Here is a 25,298-nt window from a genome sequence, read left to right as displayed (position 1 = left end):
CTGCCATCCGAATGATGCAGCAGAAATCGAGAGTCATCAGAGCAGGCAACGTTTTTCAATCTTCTGTAGTCCAATTTTGGTGAGTCTGTGTGAATTGTAGCGTCAGTTTCCTGTTGTTAGCTGACAGGAGTGGCACCCGGTGTGGTCTTCTGTTGCTGTAGCCCATCTGCCTCAAGGTTGCACGTGCTGTGTGTTCTGTAAACCCTAGAGATGGTTGTGCGTGAAAATGCCAGTAGATCAGCAGTTTCTGAAATACTCAGACCAGCTCGTCGTATTCCCCGGATTAATAAAGGGACTAGGCCGATAAGAAAATGAATGAATGAATGAATACAATTCATGCTTTTATTTCAGCAAACTATAAAACAAATATAATTTTGGTCCCACTTTATATTAAGTGTCCTTCACTACTATGTACTTCCATCAAAAAATAAATACAATGTACTTACTGTGTTTATGATGTATTTGAGAACACTTGTGGTGCTTTTGAGTTGGGATAAAGGTTGGGCTATGAACAGGTTTGGTTGTATGGGTAGGTTTAAGGGTGGGTTAAGGTGTAAGGGATGGTCAACGTTGTTTTTACAAATGTAATTACAAAAGTTAATTACAGATGTAATTACATACGGGTATTTAATCAAGCATAAGTACACAGTAAATACATGTATTTACACAATAAGTACATTGTAACAAACTATTAGTTCATGTGTAAGTACTTATTAGTTAAGTCCACTTAATATAAAGTGGGACAATAATTTCTTTTCTGAAGAAAGGGTATTATAGGAAATACTGTTAAAATGTTTTTGCTCTATTAAACATCACTTTGGAAATATTTGACAAAAAAATACAAATTTCACAGGTGCTTTTATTGCATATAAGTGATTTTTGTAAGTATTGTTTAAAGAACAATTAATATATAATAAAATCTGGAAAAAATGTAATGTAAAGTCCTGTGATTTTATTGTCTTTTTCAAATATTTCGCAAATGATGTTTAACAGAGCAAGGACATTTTCACAGTATTTCCTATAATATTTTTTCTTCTGGAAAAAGTCTTATTTGTTTTATTTTAGCAAGAATAAAAGCAGATTTTAATTGTTTTAAAAACATTTTAAGGTCAAAATTATTTGCCCCCTTAAGCAATGTTTGTTTTCAATAGTCTACAGAACAAACCATTGTTATACAATAACTTGCTTAATTACTCTAACTTGCCACATTAACCTAGTTAAGCCTTTAAATGTCACTTTAAGCTGAATAGTAGTATCTTGAAAAATATCTAGTCAAAAATTATGTACTGTCATCATGGCAAAGATAAATGAAGTCAGTTATTATGAGTTATTAAACCTATTACATTTAGAAATGTGTGTAAAAAAATTTCTTCATTAAACAGAGATTGGGGAAAAAATATAAAAGAATTAATATTCTGCTAATAATTCTGACTTCAACATTATATAAACCAGAGCATAAAACAAAACAAGTGAACAGAGCATTACAGTAATCCAGCCTAGATGTCATAAAAGCATGAGCTAGCTTTTCGGCATCTGAGATAGATAGCATGATTCATAAATTTAACTTAATCTGATTTTAATGGAATAATGTGCACCTTTTGTAAAGCTGCTTCAAAACAATATCGTAAAAAAACGGCATACAAATAAACTTGAATTAAATTAAATTGAAAACCAGAAAGAAAAAACTTTGATGCAAAAAATGAAATGCATTTATAGGTCATACGCAAGAGTGCTTGAAGGTTAACAATGCATGGAGGCCTTCAGGTTGATCTGAGCGAGGCCACAAACTCACGGCGAAGGTCAGATGGACTGATTTCATACAAATCTGATATCCAATCTGCTGTGGAAAACACTGCAGCTCTCGTTCCCTCTGCAGTGTCCTCTAAACACACACACCGGCTCAATGGTTAATCAATCTGCCTGAAATCCAGAACACACACACTTTCGCATGTTCCCTTTGGCTGTAAACCTTCATGAACCAAGAGGTCACCAAACGAGGCTGAAAAATATGTGCTCAGCGCATGTTTATTTACAGATCTACTAAAAGCATTTAATTAAATAGTCGGCTAATGAGGTTTCGGGACTCCTCTGGTGCATTTGCTGTAATTGCTCGCAATCTAATTTTCAGCGGTTCACTTCTGCTCTTCTGCAAAAGCACAGAATGTTTGGACGCCCTGCAGATTTAATAAAGCCGCAGAGATTGAAATGACTTCAACGATGACATGGGGAAAAAATGATCTAATTTTAGATGCTTTATTTTTTTCCTCTCCTTTTTTTTGTCAGAAATTTAATGTGACTCTTGTAAGGAAAATAAATGGAGGATGTGTGAAATAAATGGTTTATGCTTGATGGGTTTCTGCAGAAGACATTTAAAGGGATAGTTCATTTACTCATCCTCAATAGTTCCAACCATTTAGGACAGTGGTAGGGAACCTATGGCTCTCGAGCCACATATGGCTCTTTGACCAAAGTATATGGCTCTCCAACTGTCTTCCTTCAAGATTATTTTACTGTTTAAAAAACTATAACCATCAATCAAAATCAGTTTCCTATCAAAAATACAATTATAATCCCCTTTTAATTTGTAATTTTATACAGCACAATGAATAAGAACTCAGTTAACAATAAAAGTTTCGACCAATGTGCATTTTTGGAAATGTGGATAAACTTAAATTGTGACACCAATAAAGGGCAAACAACTTACGTTTCTATGGTAACTTAAATTCAAACAACATTCATGAGTGATGATGGTGAAAATAATGTACTCTAAATTTCTTTCTTTCTATCTTTCTTCATTCGTTAACTTGCTCAACATGTGATGCTTCATATTTGTTTATTTTTGAGTTGTCCATGGACATAAATTAAGGTTTTGTTAAAACCTGTATTACTTATAGTAATATAATAATAATAATAATAATAATAATAATAATAATAATATAGTATTAGTAGTAATACTATAATATATTTTTAGTAATTTATAGTAATACAGTAGCAAATGCATTTTGAGATATACAGTTGAAGTCAGAATTATTAGCCCCCCTTTATATATATTTTTTCTTTTTTAAATATTTCCCAAATTATGTTTAACAGAGCAAGGAAATTTTTATTTTGGCTGGAATAAAAGCAGTTTTTAGTTCTTTAAACACCATTTTTGTCACCGACTCGGTCCCGGTCATTCCCCTCGCTGGCCAGCAGAGGCCACCATCTCCGGACTTTTAGCATTACATCATCCATCTACACTGATTGCGCATACACCTGATCTGAATCAGGCTAACGACCCACGTATCTCTTATAATCACTCAATCACACACGTATCACTCAAACACTCAGTCAGTGCGAAGTCTTATTCAGCCCCGGCCAGCATTACTGAGCGTTATTCCTAGCCTGAACTCCTGTGTACGACTCCAGCCTGTCTCTTACTTTGCTTCGCTCTCTGCCTGCCCACGACCCACGCCTCAGATACGAACTCTGATACTCGATGCCTGCCCTCAACCCAAGCCTGATACACGGACTCTGATTCTCGCTCATTACCCTCCACTCATGCCTGATACCCTTACTACTACTGTGGATGTGTGTGTGTGCACTCAGGTGCATATTGTGTGTTTGAGTGAAGTTGTGATTAATAAATACTGCATAATGGATCCCTCCGTGTCAGTCTCCTCGTTACAATTTTAAGGACAAAATTCTTATCCCCTTTAGGAACAAACCATAATTTTACAATAACTTGCCTAATTACCCTAACCTGCCTAGTTAACCTAATTAACCTAGTTAATCCTCATGTCATGGCAAAGATAAAATAAATCAGGTATTAGAAATAAGTCATTAAAATTATTATGCTGGAAAAATCTGCTCTTTGTTAAACAGTAATTTGGGGAAAAAATTAACTGGGCTAATAATTCTGACTTCAGCTGTATCTAAATCCAAATGGCTCTTAAAAAAAATGCATTTGCTAAAAACCCTAAAAAATGGCTCTTTGCTGAAAAAAGGTTCTCGACCCCTGATTTAGGAGTTACTTTATTCTGTTGAACACAAAAGAAGATATTTTGAAGAATGCTGAAAATGGAAGTCAATAGTTTTCTTCATTACTCAAACTATCCTTTGTGTTCAACAGAATAAAAAAATGCATACAAGTCTGAAATAAGGTGTGATGATGATATTTTTTATGTAATGCCATGTCAGCAACCAAGGCTGTGTTCATGGCAAGAACATTTCAACATTAATAAGTGGCAAGAAAGTTAATACCATAGACTGTAAAAGATATAGACGTAGTGTCTGTGATGTTTCTGAAGAGTGCAAATTAAGCTACAAGTGGGCGTGGCCAAACATGTAAACTGTGTATAAAGTCACTCTTGTCGTAAGACATGTCATACTCTTTTTGTTTATTTAACATGTTGTTTACATATCCACATAAAATAAACCTAATTCATGCATTCAAACCAAAATTTTCTTTTAAAAACGTCCTGACGTTATCAGCGCGCAATAAATTTGGGACGTTTGAGGCTCTGAAGGATCCACTGGTTGTGTCCTTCATTACCTGGGACATGAAGGACGAATTTGGAGGCTGCGCTTGAAGGAACCTTTGAATTTTTTTGAAATGAGAGAGCCTTGGTCGTGCCACGACACACTTCGAATGTATCCTTCGGAGAATGCAGCCACTGAAATGAGACAGCTACTGTTGCCCTAAAAAACCTAATGAAATGGACGTAAAAATGGTATAAAAGAAAATGTTTGCGGTTTCAAAACCTTGACTTTTCCAAACTGCCGTAAACCTTAAAACCTGTTATTGTTCCATGCAGGACTAGCGGAATTTCGATGAATTGCAATTTTCAGTTACTTCCATATTAGATTAACAAGGGAGAGTGGGAGATTGCCGCTTTGTTAATACATATACAATAAAAATACCAAACAAATAAAAACATAAATTAAATAAGACTTCAGATTTGAAACATTTTCCCCATTGATACTTTGCTAAAAATGCCCATTAGAGAGTTCATTTGATAAAAAAAAACCTTCAGCAGTCATTAAAAGCAGGACAGTCCAGAAGAATGTGTTTTACTGAAAGAGGAATTGTGCAGTACAAACACTGAGAATCTTCAGCTTTAAGCAAAAAAAAAAAACAAGGAGTAATCTTGTATGTCCAGTTAAACATCTGGTAAAAATCACTTGATCAAATCTAGTATTAAACTGTCTTAAAACTCTGTTTGAGAATTCAGGTTGTACATTTTATTATTTATCAATGCATCCCACTCTTTCTGCCGCTTATTTAACACATAAACATTGATAAAAGGTCTCATCTCTGCTGGAGCATTCAGCATTTGTTCACAACTTGTTTCAAAGCTTCCTTGGCAGCTCAGCTCGCTCAAGTAAATGTGAATTATGATGAAAAATGTTTCAAAATATTTATATCCACATCAGACAAATCAGCTTAGATGTCATCAACATCACTGACTCCTCTTAAATAAATGACATTATTCTAAACCTAAAATAAAACCAGTGCCAACTTTACCACAGCTGTTTATTTGGTTCGAATATATGTATAATGCTCAGCATAAAAGAGTACAGCCCATTTTGAAAATGAATATTTTTATCAATTTCTCTGTGAATATGGGTAATATATATTGGTGCATTTAAACAAAACAGATTTATTAAACAGATGTACTTATTAAAATAATATTTTAGTCACAGATCATGTTTAGAAATGGAAAGATAATACATTTAAATCCATGCAAAATATTGCAAAATAAATTACAAACTACAACGTTTCAACAAAAATGTAAATATTTTTGGTTTCTCCTGATTTTTACTATTTTTGAAAATTTTATTTAATATGTTTCCCTAACATATAAGTTTGGGCTACTTATTTTTAAACCATTATTGTAGGTTATTTTGTTAGATAAGCTTCAACTTCAGTACTGACTAATCTAATGTATATGCACAAATATAATATTGTAAAGCTTCCGATAAAAAAATATTTAATATTTAAATGAGAGATTTGTAAGGGGGGTACTTGTATATAATGAGCACTATAACATACGTTGAAAGATATTAGATATCGATCAAGACAGGGATGGACTTACCCAATAAGCGAGGTCAGCACATAACCTTCTATTATGTTTTATGGTGTGGGTCTAACAAATGTCAGCGTAATGGCCCATCCCACAGTCAAATCAGATTTCATTTGTTTTATTTACTATTGAATTCGTATGAAGCGATAGTTAGTTTCGGATAGTTTGTTAATTTCGGTCTGGAATCACATGTATGACTTGAAAACAACATTAGCACTATTTATTTGACTGTAAACAATGTCATAGGCTATTTTGATAGTCATTGGCTGCTAATAAAATTTTACTATTTACATAATATTTTTGTGAAATTATAATATTAATTAGAAAGTGTGAATGTGTGAATATCAAACAGTTGAATTCGTTTTAATTTCACATTAAGTAAACAAATCACTTAAAATGTAGATTGTGGATTAAGATACAAATGTACAAAACTGAGTGTTCAGAGATAAAAACAAACAGCCAATAATAAATATAAATATATCTAAATAATTAAAAAATACAAAGGGTCCATATTAGAACTGTGGGTCCCATAGTCCCCCAAACACTAAATCCACCCCTGCATTTATATAGAGCATCTTCTTACCTCTGTTGTTTCCTGGAGCTGAAGGGGGAGAAGGACGCTTTGCTTCGCCGGCTGGAGATGCTCCTAGTCGGGCTTCCGTCATCCGGCGCCTCCTCCACATTTAACTGCGGGATAATCTGACCTCCAACCGTACAAGCCATGTTTATCCACAAAGCAGTGTTTATAAGCTCCAGGGAGAAGGAAAGTTCGTCTCGGGACGGTCAGGAGGGTCTGTTCGTGAAGCTGGACATGCGCTGGACTGCAGGGTTTGGCAAACTGACGAACTCACTCGAGTGATTTGTGAATTCAAGATGTGACACCTCACGTAATCGTGCGAAATCATGCTGAATGATAAATCAGTGCTTCGTATTTTAGGAATTATGTGTGGTGTTGTTAGTAAGACAATTCTCACTTTTATGTTCAAGGTTGTTTTTCTCCCACAAGTCTAAGCGCTTTAAAGCGTTGTTCGACACTACGACGAATCTTCTGATTGGAATCTTTTAAATGAATCAATTGAGCTCATTCACCAAACCGTTCTAAAGATTCATTTCGGAAATACATTCACTTTACACCTGACTAAACCTTAATCATTTATACGAATGTGTATATTAATTGTTGTTTCTATTCTATATATATATATAAACATTTAATAAAAAATGTGTAACGGACCGGCTACCCAAAATTGGTATGCTAATGCTAACTGTCACTCCATTCCAAGAAGAGGAGGAAAAAAACACAGGGAACAATGTTAACTCTGAAAAAAAAAAAACTTTACAAATATTAGCCTAATGTTTTATTATAGGCTAATGAAGAACTCATGAGCTTAAACAATATCCATTTACTCAGCTACTTTCTGAACTGAATGAGTTTTATCCTCAGGGATATGAAAGTTGTTAATATTATGATGGTGGGCAAAAAAAAAAACTTTAGTTTAAAATTTGAACTCTTCATCTTTTATTATTTAAGAATTAAAACATAAAAAAACTTAATTTTTGTATCATATATGAAGTCTATGTGACATCCTACCAAACGTAAATTATCTGTCTCTGAAATAAAAACAGAAATCCAGTGAGTAAAACGTATTTCATCCTGAAATTTTCTACAATGGACTGGAGTTGTTCTGTAAAGGAATTTGTCTTTCATTTGGTTCTCAGAATTTTCTTTATCAAAAACACTTTACAAATGCACAAACCCTGTCATTGTCTTTGTCCTCAGTCCAATTGAACCTACAGCTTTAATAATATTGTTCTGCTAAAAACTGTTATTTAGGGAAAAATACTTGAGAAATAGCAAGTTTAAGTTGTTATCATTCACATCAATTGATTAAAAACATAAAATTATAAATAAATTCTACAAATAAATACTACAAATACAAAAAATCTGTAATTTTACGATTTATTTTCAGCAGCTGGGGTGAAAAAAGTAAAAAATAACAGCCATTCAATTACAAAAATTTGCTGTAAAATAAGAGGTTAAATTACAGAAATTTACCAGAAATTTAAATTTAAGAAATTGCTGTAATTTAATGTCCATCATTTTAAAATTAAAGATTTTTTTACAAAGTATAACAACAAATAAATGTACAATTGTCCCCATGTTTCTGTCAGTCCTGTCAATTTTTTTTAAAGATGACAAGCTAAAGTCAGGCCCTGTCACATTTTTTATGAGTGGAAAATGTAGTCCAATGACAACTTATGGGCTTAAACAAAATCCATTGACTATAAGCTACTTTACATATGACTGAATGAGTTTTATAAACAGGCATATGAAAGTTAATATTTTAGGGGACAAAAATAACTTTTAGTTTGAAAAATGGACCCTTCATCTTTTTTTGTATTTAAGAAATAAAACAACATATCCTCAGGCATGAAAGTTGTTTATAAATTTTATATTCAGAAAAAAAAACTAACTTTAAGTTTGACCTTTGAACTCTTCATCTTTTTTATTATTTAAGAAATAAAACATAAAAATAAAATTACATAATTTATCAAGTATTTATCAAGTTTCTCAAAATAAATAACGACTGTACAGTTAAGAGTACAGCACAAAAACATCAATGTTAGCCTAATTATTTAGTAAACATAATTGGTTATACAACATGATTAGATCCATCTGCCGTCACATAAATGACATTGATTCTTTTGAGTCGGTTCTTTGAATGAATCTTTTGAATGAATTGTTCGTAATGAGTCGGACTTCCAACTTTGTCCACCCGGAGATAGTAAAGAGCTAAAAGACGATCAAATAGGACATGACAATTAGGCAAAAAGACAAACTTATTAGACTGTGAACTATAACAAGATTAAGGAAAAACAATCCAAACTTTGCAAATCATTCAAAATAAAATATATAGTTTAATCAAAGAAATACAAAATGATTAATTTTGTATTATACAAAGTTGCAACTCTAGAAAACATTTCAAGTTTACACGGCGTGTAGTTTTGCCGCGCTTTGCTCGATGTACTCTCTGATTCGTGGAAATTTCTGTATTAATATGTTGAAATCAAGAAAATAAATGGTCTCAACAAAAGCACAAAGGATCAACTTACAACTCCAGAACCCATAAAAGGTCTACGGGTTTATCAGTTAACAATAGCAATCAGTTTCCCTATGGATGAGAAAATGAATGGAGCCTCAGGTTGAAATCTTGAAAGCAACATGGCGTCTGCACAAAAAAAATCTGAACTAATGAGCTAAATTGTTGAATTAATGTAACACACACAAAACGCATAAGCTAACAAAGGCCATATATTGACTATTACACTACACTTTCAGAAATAAAGTTAAAAGAATTGTCAAAATCGACATATTTGTGATTTAGTTTTGAGGGTAGATATAAATAGTCGTTTCTGTAACATAAACTAATATTAACTCCCTTAACTTCAAGTGCACAGTCAAACTATGGCCACTAGAGTGCACAACTGCATAACATTGTGGTCCCTAAAACTCTTGATGGGATCATCGTTGTGTGAGGAACAAAGGAGGACAGAAATGGATTTGGGATATTTCAGAACTACAGTGATCTATTGGAAAACAGCGGATTATTATTTTTTTTGTTAAATAAATTTGGGTCAGTCTTCAGAGGTGCTGGAAAGGATTTGTCTGAGCACACACTGATATGCAGGAATCACAATGAGACTGAGAACAATTGCGACACAATGGTGGGATTAACGCTGAATAATTAACTTCTTTTTTTTTTTCTTTATTCTTGTAAGACGCTGAAAACTCCAGAAACTCGATCAAACGTGTTTTAAGCAGAAACGAATCAGATGCACTGCTGTAATTATTTTTAAGCTACTGTATTGGTAAATAACATGTATTGTAAAAATACAGGGTTACACACAATTCCTTCATGTTGTCCTAACACAAATAAAAAAAAATGTAAGTAAATTGAACATAAAACTATGTTTTAACTGCCTCACAGCAAGGAGGTTGCTGGTTTGAGTACCAGCTGGACCAGTTGGCATTTCTGTGTGAGGATTGCATGTTTTCCCAGTGTTGGCGTGGGTTTCCTCCGGGTGCTCTGGTTTCCCCCACAGTCCAAATACGTGTGCAATAGGTGAATTGAATAAACTAAATTTTCTGTACACTGTAACAAATGGTATGTGCTATTTACTTTAAAAAAGGTAACACTATTACACGCAATATTTTAGTAGTTTTCAAAACTAGATTTTTTAAAGCAAAAACCACCTGAATGAATCAAGTGAAAATTGCAAAGAATTTTGAGTGATAAATGATCAATTTAATATTATTAGTGGAATGTGCTTTTAGAATTTATGCAAATCCACCACCATTTTCTGTACCCAAATTAATTTATTTTAGCAAAAAAAACACCTAAAAGAATCATCTGAAACTTACTAGTTTTTGTCAGTGATATATGATGATTTATTTATTGTTAGTGGAATGTGCTTTTATAATTTAAGCAAATTACCCACCATTTACTTAAATTTATTAATGAAAGTTACTCATTTATAAAATGTCAAATATTCAATAATGAAATACATACATGTAACCCCGTCGGACCAACACCACCCAACCTGTTCTGAGCTAGTATCGAACAGGCAACCTTCTGCATGGGAGGCGGTTGCTCTAACGAGGTGCCTAAAGACCATAGCTTCTAGTGTCTGTCGCTAGAGTACCTTTAGAGGTCAGAGGAGTGAGGTTTACCTGCACAGCACTTACTGTTACACTCACACCCTAAACCTCCTTAAACTCCAGTGCTGTTTTGGGATTTCCGCCTAGATTTTGCCCACTCAAAATTAAAAGCTTCCCAAATCCACATGCAGAAGTGTAAATGCAAAAATTTGGTATCATTTTAAAGAAAACCCTTTTGTATTTTCATAAAACACTATTGAAAGTGTTTAAAATGTCTGTATATGTTGTCTGTGTTATAATAAACACCTTAAAAGAGGTGCTTTTTCTATTGTTTTTATAAAAAAATTTGAACGTGTATCTTTTAGGGTCTGTCTGGTCTAGCTTGCTGTAATTAATTTTGGTGGTTCCTGCACATGTCTGTAATCAAAGGAAAAAAATGTCTCTACCATAATCTATGCAAAAGTTATTGTATTCCAACTGATGAGAGGTGCTGTACAAGCCACAGGGACCGATCATTGTTTTTATATTTCACTATTCTTTTGTTTGATCAAACATAATTCACTGTGTTTGGACCACATCAGACATATAAAAGGATTCCTTATGCAGATCACCTTAAAAACAGAGGAGAACGGCCCTGAAGCGCACAGCATAAGGTAAGAGATGACAGCTGTCTGTACTATCTGGGGCTGCTTATTGATCATAAATGTATTGTTTTCACTTCTGCGCCATGGAAACACCGCGATTCATTCGGCAACTGTTTGATATGTGAATATAATTCAGTAAAAAGAATGCTAGAACCATATGAGCACCGACAAGAGCTTTCATTTGAGCTATTACTTGTACATGTGTCATATGAGAAATATGAAAATAAACCAATACTCAATACCCAGCTCGGGTATCCAAATTACTGTGTATTTAAGTGTAAATAACTTTTGTACAGAAGAATTAAAATCCAAAGTGATGCATATGTGCATAAAATATAGATTCTACACTTTCAAACGAAACCACTTAAGGAGGTCTGGTGCAATGCTAGCCCTTTAAATCTTAAAGCGAAATTCAATGACGTCACCGATCCGGGTCCGCAGAGTTTATTCAGTCCATATAAATAGTTTGCCACCACTTAACTTTAATCAAAAGTTAAAAATTTATTAAATTCAATGAATCATTCTTTACAGTAAATGTATTAAAAAAACTCACAGAAAATGACACCGTTTTCATTGGCTTGCCATTGAATGCTTTATTACAAACCAAAGGAAAAATCATTTAAGATACTGTACAAATATACATTTAAAATTAACAAAGGAAAGCGGTACAATGTCTTTTGCCATTTGTCCAATCAAACGAAAACCAGTAATGCTCAAAAAACAAAAACAGAGGGAAATGGCTCATGGTTTCCTTACTCATGCAGTCAAGACACCAGACTGACTGAACAAAACTACTGTATACAGAGCACAGCTGTAGAAGTCAACAGAAAAAGAAACATTCAATGTAATGTTTATTTGGTCAAATGAAAGTCGACGTATAAATACAAAAAGTATTTACATTAGGAACAACCAAAACCCCTTTTTAATTAATAAAATGCGATTCTTAGTATATAATGTACTGATATTAGCACTTATCCAAAAATACGGGTCTTTCTCTAGCTATCGGTGTCATGCAGGTCCATTGCCAATAGTGTTTAGATGCACATTCTCTCAAGCAATTGTATGCAGGGTGTTTAACATTAGAGCTCAGCATTCAAACTGTTCAGCCGTGACGGACCGAACACAAACTCAACTGAACCATGCGTCTCAGCACATATCAACAGCGGGGTTGCAAGGAAGTACACTTTGACTATTATTACTTCATTTCTTCCCTTTCCCTGTATGTGGAAAGAGACTTAAAAGCCGGGGGAATCGACCGGTTGACGCTAAATCAATGGTGCAGATTCTGCGTTCTTTTGCATTGGCTTATAGTCGTGAAGGATTGGATTTAGATAAATAAGGTCAGCCTTTGGTTCCTTTACTGACGTCCACACGGAGACGGTTATTCCCTGGTTATCCGGCAAGAAGACATTGTTCTGTCCTTAAGGGTGGACCTGTCACTTTCAATATTCTCTGACATCGTGTTCATCCATCTAATTCATTTCTGAAGACGCAAATAACAAGATTGTCTCTTTAGGGGGAAGAATCCATGTTATTATGGCCCTCCTGCTCCCATTTATTTATGATGAGGACTCAAAAAGCACTTTTTTTTTTCCTCAGCTGAGTATGAGGATGAATGGCTTTAAAATTCATCTAACACTGAAAGTCCAAACTACTGAAAAATTGAGAAAATATTGTTTGAGTAAAACTAGAATACAGACTACATGACAAAGAGTCTTGTCGCCTATCCAAGTTTTACGAACAACAAATAATATCTTGATTTGATCATTTGGTATCATAAGTAGCTTGTATGAAAGGCAAAAGCCTCTAGATTACGCTTATTTTTACCAAAATAAAATAGAATCATGCCTAGATTATTAATTATTTAATTAGGGCAGTAAGGTCTGACTTTGCTTAGACAAAAGTCTTGTCACTTAAGAGAAATAAAGTCATGGTGCAGTGAAAAAAGTGTTAATATTGTGTATGACTCCCATGCACTTGGAGGACTGCATCCATACATCTCTGCAATTTCTCTGGAAGTCATCTGGAATGAGAAAGTGTTCTTGCCGGACTCCCAGAGTTCATTAAGATTCTTTGGATTCATCTTCAATGCCTCCTCTATCTTACCCCAGACACGCTCAATAATGTTTATATCTGGTGACTGGGCTGGCCAATCCTGGAGTAGCTTGACCTGCTTTGCTTTCAGGAGCTTTGATGTGGAGGCTGTAGTATGAGAAGGAGCGCTATCCTGCTGAAGACTTTGCCCTCTCCTGTGGTTTGTAATGTGATGGGCAGCACAAATGTCTTGATACCTCAGGCTGTTGATGTTGGCATCCAGTCTGCAGATCTCTCACATGCCCCCAAACTGAATGTAACCTCAAACCATGACTTTTCCTTCAACAAACTTGACTGATTTCTGTGAGAATCTTGGGTCCATGTGGGTTCCAGTAGGTCTACTGCAGTATTTGTGAAGATTGGGATGCAGTTCAACAGATGATTCATCTGAAAAATCCAAATTCTGCCACTATTCTAAATGATCAACTAGAAGTCATTAATTGTTGCTCTTACAACTGGGATCAAAGACAAGACTTTTGTCAGGCACTGCATATATACACTGGAAAAATTATTCAAATAAGTGGTTGCAAACAATTTATATGGGCTGAATTTAAACAAACAAATTAAGTTGAACATTACTAAATTTTATGTTTCTTTAATCCAGCCCATAAAAATTGTTTGCAACCACTTACCTTATATATCTGAGCAATTCCATGCAAATGTCAACCTTGCCATGAAAAAAAAAAGTTTTCACCAAAATAGCAAAACCGTTGCTGCGTTTTTTGTGTAGGCTTGTATTTTACAGTACTTTAGAAATACTCAAAATCTTCTCTGTCAATGTTTTCAAACAATTCTATTTGATTTACCAAAGTCACACAAGTGGCAATTTCACTTATGTCACATCCATAACGAAGCTTTTCCTTCATAAATGCAAAAATGTCATATAAAATAAAATAAATCATGTTTGTTCTATAGAGTCAACTCCTAATCCTTTTGATTAGCATCGTTTCTTTTGGGTCGTGCAGTTTAATTTACAGAATTTCTACAAAGTATGTTGTATAGAGGTCACCATTTCGCGGGACCTGACCAGATTTCTGCGGCGTGGGAATAAATTTCCGAAAGCACGGGGGCGGTCGGTAACTGGTTTAATTTTGGACAGGAGTGGGCCGTCTAGCAATATCGCTCCCGACTCCCGAGCGAGCGAGCACGTGTATAAATGTGTGTGAATGAGACAGCGAAATGCTGCGTTTAGCTTGTTTGTTGCTGTGTGTGATGCCTATGTGTGTGTGTCACTTCCTTGATGCTTATGTGTGTGTGTTTATACAGACAGCTTGTTATAGGCTGTCTGGACTGTATAGCTGGGTGGTTTTCGGTTTTGTTCTCGCCTCGCTCGTTAGCGGGAACGGCGGGTAGAAAACGGGGCGGGGTAGACAGCGGGACAACAAATGCTAAATATAAGCGGGAGCGGTCGGGTTCTGGCTAAAACCTGGCGGAAGCGGGATTCAAAATTTAGTCCTGCGCAGATCTCTATTGTATACTGTAAACTTGCAGACTGTTTTGTTACATCCATAACGCACGCTTATTTCCCTCATTTAAAATATAAAAAAGTTTACAGATTGATATTTTTCTGCTTCCATTACTCTGTGGTCAGTTGTTTTGAATATATAAATATAAAGAGATGCTTTAATATAATGTTGACATGTACTTACTCTGTCAATTTATGTTTCGAGATTTTACTGCAAATGTCACATCCATAATGCTGGAGTTGCTCATATATATATATATATATATATATATATATATATATATATATATATATATATATATATATATATATATATATATATATATATATATATATATATATATATATATATATATATATAGTCTGCACTATAAAATGTAAAGCTTCTAACCTACTGCAGTTACAATAAAGTGAAGTGTATTTGGCTAAAATAACTCTAATAAAATGAAACTTAGAACTACTGTAAGTTAAAAAGACAGGAAAAAATAAAAACAATCAGCCATACAAAACATTCAAAGCCCTTTCCTTCAGACGTTTTTCACATTTTCTGAGGTTTTAAAGAACATGATTTAAACGTGATAAAATGCCTGAAACAGAGCAGAAAGCACTACATTCTTCTCACAGCTGAAAGAAAATTAGCCATAATATTTAATAAACATACAAATATTAAGCATTATAAGGAGCGGTGGCCTCAAACCTCCATATAATTAACAAAAACAAACATACTTTAATTAAAATGTTAAAATACATAACAACAATAAATCTTCTCCCCTGCAAAATAACTTGTTTTTATTGAAGCATCATAAAAAAAATCATATAACTAATTTAATGTTAACACCCATAGATTGATCTTGGGAGGGATCGACGTACAGTTACTTGAAGATTTTTTTAGAGCAGGAAAAGAAAATGTACTTAAAAGCGAACGCAATATGTTGTAAATATGAAACACACATTGAGTTGTATTTGCAACGGGTATTCATTTCGTTTCACCTGCGTGTTTTATTGAGCCTCAAGTTGCCAGGTTTAACCCTCCTCTTGTCTTAGAATTCGGTTTGCACATCAAGTCAAGAATGAGCTGCCCTCATCCTCAAATCTATTCTGCATTAAGAAACAACCTCATCTTCATCACAGACTCTGTGGATGTTTAGGTTTTCCCTCATTAGCGTGGAGTTCTCCATCAGTGTTTAAATCAGAGCTGGGCAACACTCGTTTTTGACTAAAGGCTATACTTTCTAATGCTAAAGGTGGCTGCATTAATGTCCGCATGAACCGGAAGATACGACTGTTTTTTTTTTTTCTGTATTGTGACGCAGATTCTAAAAAAAAAAAGTAATATTAAATGAAAAAACAGTGGGCGTGGCTTGTTTTTCTACTGTATTTTTACTTGTTTTAAATGATTGGATGTCGTAAAGTATGCACTCCATACAGAAAGATCGGAAAAGGGTTTGTGGAGAGTTAATGCACCCTAACAGACTCCCTAACAACATTTCTGGTTGTTGACAAAACTGACAGCTGGAGGGGTGTGGCTAAGTATGTTAGCCACGCCCAATACCTCAGGATGATGCAACCTGAGAATTTAACTGAAAACAAAAATTTTTCAGGGCATTTTTAGATTTTATTAAAGATTACAAGGGCAAACTTTTTATTTTTTCTTAACGACATGCACAGATGAATTGTTCACCACAAAGCAAGCAATATGAGCTAACAATATTTAATATGCTTGGTTTTGATTTCATGGGGACTTTAAAGTGTGCCAGAATGTTCCAGAAGTTTTTGTGGTGTCAAATGGTTTTATAGTTGGCAAGTCAAAATTGACCCCACTAATATTTTTTCCAACCTAAATGTTTGCAGCCTTTAGAAAAGTATCAAAATAGAAAATTATGAATTTTTTTTCTAATGTTGGGGGCAGTTTAAAAAAAAATAAACCTAACTTTAAGAAAAAACTGTGGTTTAGTTTTTTCTGCTGTTAAAATGCTGTCATTTCAGACCCCTAAGTCAGCAGGAGGGTTACTATAAATGTTTAAAAATGACCAATGTTGTCATATTTTCAGCCAAAATTTCAGCATGAGAATCAGTAGCCCCTTTCACACAGTAATACTGGTAAATATCCGGAACTTTTCCAGAATGACTGGTGAATTCAAAAAAGCGCTGTTCACACAGGCACGGAGATTCTGGATTTTAACTGAAAAGTCCGTTCACACATCCATTCCAAAATACCGGTATATTCTGACATCATTCATCAGAAATGAGCTCTAAATGGCTGCGCTTGTATTTGCAAACACAGAAGGGGTCGGGCTTTTGTTGATGGTGTCACTTTTACTTAAAGCTTTAGCATTCATGCAGCAGCTTTTGTCCCTGAGACATCCAAAGACAGAAGCACAAACCGCAGACGACATGACAAATTCTGTGGATGGATAAGTTTTGTATAAGTGGATGTATAAGTATTGTAACTACTTCAATGAAAACATGAAAGAACACTTTCGAGAGACGTACATGATATACATGTGTGCTGGCGCTCACCGGAGCACTCCTTCATGTGCACACGCGTCAAGCAACTGAAGCAGAGCTTGAAGGTAAACAAACAGCGGCTTACCATAAGCATTTTGCAGCAAATTTGGCATTAGAAAGGAACATAGAAACTAGAGTTGGGTCGATAGATGATGCCACTATCCATGGCTGATGGCCGATAGACATCACAATGCTGAGCCGACATTGTGATCCTCTGTGTCAGCAACAGAGGACACGCTCGCGAAAAAATACACACTTAGTCCCCGTTTACACTAATAAAGGAATTACCAACCTACGTCACACAGGTTCCCGGTTGCAAAAAGAGACCGGTTGCATTAGCAAACATGTTGTGTTGTGCGGTAGGATACTGTAGGAACAAAGGAATTTATTTTTATTACTTTTGTGTCTTTATTATATTATTAGAAAAATGGTTAGACTAACAACATATTAATCAATCTTTTTCTGTTGTATAATAGCACATTTGACCAGACACATTTCCTCTTTTTTACTGTGCTGCATACTTTTTAGAAGATCTGCTGACTAGTGGAAAAAGCAGAATAAGAATAAATTTAGGTTTGTTCCAGAACTATAGTCTAGACATGTCACAAGTTGTCATGATCTTTGTTGAAGTTGTGAAACATATTAAAGATGCACGTAATTGTTCAGTTCGGGTATGCAGAGAAGGGTTGCAGAAAGAGGAAGTATGTCTAGGGGTTATAAAGAGCCAAGTGACTGCAGAATGACTGATAAGTGACGTTAAACCAAAACTCCACCTGTTAATATCAGTTGTGTATATCTGCTGGAGTCAGGAAATGTATGTTAGTTGCGAACCTTCTGAATGTAATTCTTGTATTGCATTGGGGTAATGTAACCCAGAGCTCTGTCATCGAATTATTCATTTGTATCTAATAAATTACTAATATTTTTGGCATTAAAGAAAACACTTTCCAGACCTTTTCTCATTGAACACGCATGGAATTGGCTTGATATTCCAACAATTCCAAATTCGAAAGTCCAAAAATCATACATAAACAGCGCGGATGCGAATGCGTTTGGGTGTTCTGATTGGCTGGAGTAGACGTCTTATGTCAGAGTGCTCAAAATGTGAACGCACTCTTTCCAGCAAGTTTCCTTCTGCGTTAACACAGAGCTGCATTCCGGCAAATTTCTCTTTCTGGAGAAATCCAGGAAATAATTTACTGGTATTTTTTAAAAAGGGTCTGTTCACACATGATCCCTTTCTGGAAAATTACCGGTAATTTTCTGTCGGTCTGTATATGTGAAAGGGGCTAACAGCTCAGTCAAAATGAGAACCAATAATGCAAAGCTTAGCAAAAACAACAACCATTCAGAGCATTTCATGAATGCCGACTGTGTGTGGGCCTGCTCTGTAATCACTTCGACACTGCATATTGAAAGAAACCAGCACAGAACCCAACCTCATCATACTTGCATTCAATGGGATGCGCCAAGCAGACATCTGATTTCAATTGCAAAATACCAGAAACCAAAAGCGGAGCCAAACCATTTCCCCACAGAGAGCATCAACCTCGTTACTGAAGACACCGTGTGCATTATCCTCAAGAATGCCAATGAATGATTTAAAGGGTGTGTGCACACGTTACCAATGCTGTTAGATACTTCAACTCAAATATAATCCTATAAATACCTATTAAATATGGAGTATCTTATGGCATATTTATAGCTGGAATGAGGAACAAACTAATGTACTGTTGTTGTGTCATTGTTTATGCGGCTGTGTGTTGATTTCTCCTCATTCTGAGCCAATCGCAGCGTGTCAGCACCCAGCAGGTGCCCTGCCATTGGCTGTTGGGGTGTGATGCGTGCTGGGCCGCCTGGCGAATGCTGATTGGCTGAGAAAATGAGTGGCAGATGTGACTCCTCGTAGCAGGTGGCAGAAAGAGTCCGCTTATGTGAGTTTCTCCTGCAGTTCTGTAGCTGTCAGCTCAAAGCCGGCGAGAGCGGGAAGTGTGTGGTCAGGTAGACAGCCTGTCTGTCTGGGTAAAGCCAGAGCTTTGTCTCTGTTCAGATCTGCCTCTTTTGTTCGCTCAAACCATCATAACAACACAAGGCACAGCCCTCCACATCAAAATCTCCTTTTTTCTCCTGTCCTTACCCTTTAAGAATGAATACACTCCACAAGGGGTCTCTTTCCACTTCAGTGCGTGCGTAAAATCAACAAAAGCATATTTTTCTGATGTGAATGTTGAATCAAAGACCTGACCGTCTGGATTTTCCTCAGGGAATGGGAAATCCTTTGGGAATGTTCCTGATAGCAGATGCGGGAGTTGATGTGTGTGTGTGTGTGTGTGTTTTATCTGTTTGTGTATGCCTAAACAGTCTGGAAAGCCTTGGTTTGGGCAGGAATCATCACCGGTGTGGCTCCCATCCTCGCCAGGTTCCCTGGGCTGAGTTTGGCCGGGCTGGATTTGGGGCTACTGCTGGGCTCGGGGGGTTTGGGCACCACGTGGTTGTACGGCGGTGGCACCGGAGGGAACTTTTCAGGCTGTCCGCTTTCTTTAAGCGCAGCCACCACGGGCAGTCGAGGCCTGGGCCCACGGGTGGCGCTGTTGTGCACCATTGATTGAGTGGAGGATGCCCCGGAGCGAGAGCTGCCAGAGCGGGACGACGACAGAGAGTTCGGCTTCACCAGTTTGGCTTTGGGAGCCTCTGCATCTTCCCTAAAGCATACATAGAGAGAGAATGTGACATTCTTCATCCAGTTTGGCCAGTGCATTACACACATGCAGTCTTGTTGCATACAGCTTGTGTTTCCAGTCTGCTGCGTTCACATGTGTATGAATGGAAGTCAATGGGGCTAAAAGTGCAGTTTGACCATAGATATATTAATAATATAATATAAACATTTAACTTAATTATATGTACAGTTAAAATCAAAATTATTTGCCCGCCTGTGAAATTTTAGTTCTTTTTAAAAAATTTCCCAAATTATGTTTAACAGCAAAAAAATGTAAACAGCATTTTCTATAATATTTTTTCTTCTAGAGAAAGTCTTATTTATTTTATTTCAGCTATAATAGAAGTAGCTTTTATTTTTTAAAAAAGCATTTTAAGGTCAATATTATAAGCCCCCTTAAGCAATATTTTTTTCCCAATTGACTACAGAACAAACCATCGTTGATGACAATCGGCTCTATTTTAATGATCTAAGCACAAAGTCTAAAGCGCATGGTGGAAAAGCATTAAGGGCAATTCTTAATCCACTTTTGCTATTTGAAAGATGGAAAAATACGCTCAGTGCCCCGGTGCATGGTCTAACAGGGTTGTGCTCATTCTCTTAATGAGGTATGGGTGTGTTTTGAGCATAACCTTCATTAAACCAATCAGAGGTTCATCCCCCATTCCCTTTAAGAGTCAGTTGCATCGTGCCATGGCGCATGTGTTATTTACATGGCGGACTTTATTGGTGGAAACACTTTACTAGCGAAAAAACAGTTAAAGACCATCTGCAGCGTGAGGATAAAGAACAAGCCTCCTCCATTTGGCCTCTTTGCTTTCTCTTTACTTTACTTTTACTCTTTACTCCTTTACTTTTTTGAGTAAGGAAATGGTGGAAACTCACTTCACTGAAGACATCCATTTGCCCACATATTTAATTTAGTTTGTTAAACGCTAAGTTTTGTTTAAAAATTATTTCTAAATTCAGTTTTAAAGTTCAGCATTCCAGAGTTATATCCAAACACATGTCCTATTCTTGTTCGCAATATGGTGATGCAGACGTCTCCAAAACCCAACAGGTGGACAAATGAAAACTTGTTTTTTTTTTTTTTAAACAAATGTAAATATGCATCTAAAAAAATAATACTGCTAATAATAATGACAACATTCTACAAATGCAAATGATCATAAACTAATATAAGCCCTCCAGATGAGACATGGAGGCAGTCGCTTTTATATTTATGTGGAAAGTAATAATTTTTGTATTCATCCTTTAATTGTTTTCATATGTAAAGATATGTGTGTATTGCAGCACATCCTGTGTGTATTAAGCTATGTGTAATCCTTTGAATCTGCATAGGTGCATAACTAATGCGCTCTGCGTTGGACTTTAGATCAGCTTTTAGTTGGTCGATGGTGCAGTCTATTTCAGTTTCTCAAAATAGCAACACGACAACAATGCACTTAACACACCACCTTTACAGACCAGCACACCCATGAGTCCACAAAGTAGTGCTAATGGATTTTCTATTTAAACAATGTGGTGTAAAATGTGAAAATTACAGTTGCACTTGTCTGAAAATAGCAACAAATCACGCCAAACATGTTGCCGGGTGTATGATAGGGCCCAATGACTTGCCTAATTACCCTAACTTGCCTAATTAACTCCGTAAGGCCTTTAAATGTCACCTTAAGCTGTATAGAAGTGTCTTGAAAAATATCTTGTAAAATATTATGTGCTGTCGTCATGACAAAGATAAAACAAATCAGTTATTAGAAATGAGTAATTAAAACTATTATGTTTAGAAATGTGTTGAAAAAATCTTTCTGTTAAACAGAAATTGGGAGAATAATTTAGGAGGGCTAATAATTCAGATTTCAACTTTATATTAAAAATCTAAAATTGAAATGTAAATTCACTAGCTGTAACTGTCTCTTCTCAACAGAATGAATGGATAACATTTCAGAAGTCTTTCTAAAATGCACTTTCTAAAATAGCAACATGTCACTCCCTAAAGAAAAAGAGAGTCTATTTTTGGCCTACATGCACTTTGCATAATGTAAAATGTTGTGATGAATCCACTCAAACACTCAAACCCTCAGGCTACAGACTAACAAGGGGAGGGAAAGTGACTTGTGTATCTCTTTAACCTCAGTGTGAATGTTTGTATCTCGCTGTCGTTTGCATTGTTAATGCTCACTCATCCTCCAAACCTGCATAATTCATCCTGACACCCGCAAATTAGCCTAGACATGAATGCAAGTCAACAATGAGTAACAGAGTCGCCACTTTAACAGGCATTATAAATGGTGTCAAGCTGTAATGTGCAATCATGTTCTATTTTCGATAGCTATAATATATAGTCAGAATTATTAGCCCCCCCCATTTAAATTTTTATTTTATTTTAATTATTTCCCAAACGATGTTTAACAGAGCAAGGAAGGTTTCATAGTATGTGATAATATTTTTTCTTCTGGAGAAAGTCTAATTTGTTTTATTTCAGCTAGAATAAAAGCAGTTTTTAACTAAAAAAAACATTTTAAGGTCAAAATTATTAGCCCCTTTAAGCTATATATTTTTCTGATAGTCTCCAGAACAAACCATCATTATACAATAACTACCTGATTACTCTAACCTACCTAGTTAACCTAATTAACCTAGTTAAGCCTTTAAATGTCACTTAAAGCTGTATAGAAGTGTCTTGAAAAATGTCTAGTCAAATATTATTTACTGTCATCATGACAAAGATAAAAAAAATCAGTTATTAGAAATGAGTTATTAAAACTATTATCAATTAGAAATGTGTTGAAAAAAAATCTTCTCTCCATTAAACAGAAATTGGGAAAAAAATAAACAGGGGGGCTAATAATTCTGACTTTAACTGTTCATTCATTCCTTCATTTATTTTCTTTTCGGCTTAGTCCCTTTATTAATCTGAGGTCGCCATGGCAGAATGAATCGTAGACTTTAACTGTATATAACACACACACATATATATATATATATATATATACATACACACAAACACAAACACACACACACACACACACACACACATACACACACACACACACACACACACACACACACACACACACACACACACACACACACACACACACACACACACACACACACACACACACAAACACACACACACACATTTGTTTACCTTATTTCATTGGGTGCTTCCTCTTCCTCATATTTCTTCTTCTCTTTCTTGCGGAAAACAAGCCAGACGATAAGGATAATGAGGAGAACGCCGAAGGATACGCCCACCACTGCACCGGCGACCACGCCCATCCCTCGTACATCTGCAGAACAACAAACACATCGTTTAAAATGAATTATGAGCTTTTCTAAGACAAATTCCTCCGTTGTTATTTTATATTTGTTGACTTTTGGATTAAGATCTATATATGAATAAAGCACCCTCTAAGACTAAAACCAATGAGGAAATATACACTCAACGGCCACTTTATTAGGTACACCTGTGCAACTGCTAGTTAAAACTAATTTCTAATCAGCCAATCACATGGCAGCAGCAACTAAATGCATTTAGGCATGTAGACATGGTCAAGACGATCTGCTGCAGTTTAAACCGAGTTCCAGAATGGGGAAGCAAGGTGATTTAAGTAACTTTAAATTTGGCATGGTGTGAGTATTTCAGAAACTGCTGATCTACTGTTATTTTCACGCACAACCATCTCTAGGGTTTACAGAGAATGGTCTGAAAAAGTGAAAATATCCAGTGAGCGGCAGTTCTGTGGGCGCAAATGCTTTGTTGATGCCAGAGGTCAGAGGAGAATGGCCAGACTGGTTCCAGCTAATAGAAAGGCAACAGTAAGTCAAATAAGCACTCGTTACAACCGAGGTAAGCAGAAAAGCATCTTTGAACACACAACAGGTTCAACTTTGAGGTGGATGGGCTACAGCAACAGAAGACCACACCAGTTGCCACTCCTGTCATCTAAGAACAGGAAACTGAGGCTACAATTCACAAAGACTCACCAAAACTGGACAGTAGAAGATTGGAGAAATGTTGCCTGATCTGGTGAGTCTCAATTTCTGCTGCGACATTCAGATATTAGAATTTGGCGTCAACAACATGAAAACATGGATACATCCTGCCTCGTATCAAGAGTTCAGGCTGGTGGTGGTGGTGTAATGGTGTGGGGGAGATTTTCTAGGCACACTATGTTCTCATTAGTACCAATTGAACATTGTATTATACCCGAGTATTGTTGCAGACCATGTCCATCCCTTTATGACCACAGTGTCTCCATCTTCTGATGGCTACTTCCAGCAGGATAATGCACCATGTCATAAAGCGTGAATCATCTCAGACTGGTTTCTTGAACATGACAATGAGTTCAATGTACTCAAATGGCCTCCACAGTCCCCAGAACTCAATCCAATAAAGCATGTCACATTCCCTTAATTCTGTCTAAGGGAACACATGTACGCAACAGAATATTAGTGGAGTTTGTGTTTGTGTGTCAGTAATGAGGTCCCATGAGCATCCTCTCAAAAGACTAAACAAAAGAAATTTACCAAAGAGGAAAACTCACAATGCGACCTGAATAAAGGATAACAAAAAATGCATTCAATGATTAAGTGGGGGTTTCAAGACAGCTTCAAGATTTAGCCAAAACTACTTACAAAAAATGTATATAACTAATAGAAAGGAAAGAACTAAAAAACCCATCAAAGAAAAGAAAAATACATAAAATTACCCTCACTCCCTTACTAACATTAGTGAAGTTTACTTATAAAATAATATCAAGAGAATCACGTGCTTATGATTGATCATGGCTGGTTCTGCATTAGCAAACTTAAGATTCACCAATCAGACAATTCCTAAGTCTCCATCCTACTCCTCCTCCTTTTCTTAATGAGCTGCATGGCATCCCAGTAGTTAGCAGTGTTGCCTCACAACAAGAACGTCACTGGTTCTAGTCCTTACTAAGCAAGTCGACGTTTCTGTGCGGAGTTCACATGTTCTCCCTGTGCTCAAATGGGTTTCCCCTGGGTCCCCCGGTTTCCTCCCACCATCCAAAAACATGCAACTTATGTTAATTGACTAATCCAAATCAGCACTATAGACATGCACCTATTAAGTAGTTATATCTTCATAATAACCCCTAATTGCTCACTAGCTTCA

The 25,298-nt window shown here is 35.9% G+C and overlaps 2 protein-coding genes across 3 annotated transcripts in view; both read right to left on the bottom strand.

Annotated features, from left to right (window-relative positions):
• Positions 1-6,900, bottom strand: part of gramd1ba (GRAM domain containing 1Ba) — a 168,734-nt gene extending 161,834 nt beyond the window's left edge. The window contains exon 1 of the mRNA XM_087271324.1: positions 6,649-6,900. Coding sequence (XP_087127450.1) covers positions 6,649-6,788 — 140 coding nt within the window. The 5' untranslated portion in view covers positions 6,789-6,900. The remainder of the gene's footprint in view (positions 1-6,648) is intronic.
• An 11,422-nt stretch (positions 6,901-18,322) lies between these two features.
• Positions 18,323-25,298, bottom strand: part of clmpa (CXADR like membrane protein a) — a 158,016-nt gene continuing 151,040 nt past the window's right edge. For both annotated transcript variants that reach the window (XM_087271438.1, XM_087271439.1), the window contains exons 6-7: positions 23,307-23,448; positions 18,323-20,135 (exon numbers count right to left, since the gene is read on the bottom strand). In XM_087271438.1, coding sequence (XP_087127564.1) covers positions 19,787-20,135; positions 23,307-23,448 — 491 coding nt within the window. In that variant the 3' untranslated portion in view covers positions 18,323-19,786. The remainder of the gene's footprint in view (positions 20,136-23,306; positions 23,449-25,298) is intronic.

The sequence above is a fragment of the Danio rerio genome, chromosome 10 (genome assembly GCF_052040795.2).
Source record: "Danio rerio strain M-AB ecotype USA chromosome 10, GRCz13ab, whole genome shotgun sequence".
NCBI lineage: Eukaryota > Metazoa > Chordata > Actinopteri > Cypriniformes > Danionidae > Danio > Danio rerio.
This window is presented reverse-complemented; position numbering and strand designations above follow the sequence as displayed.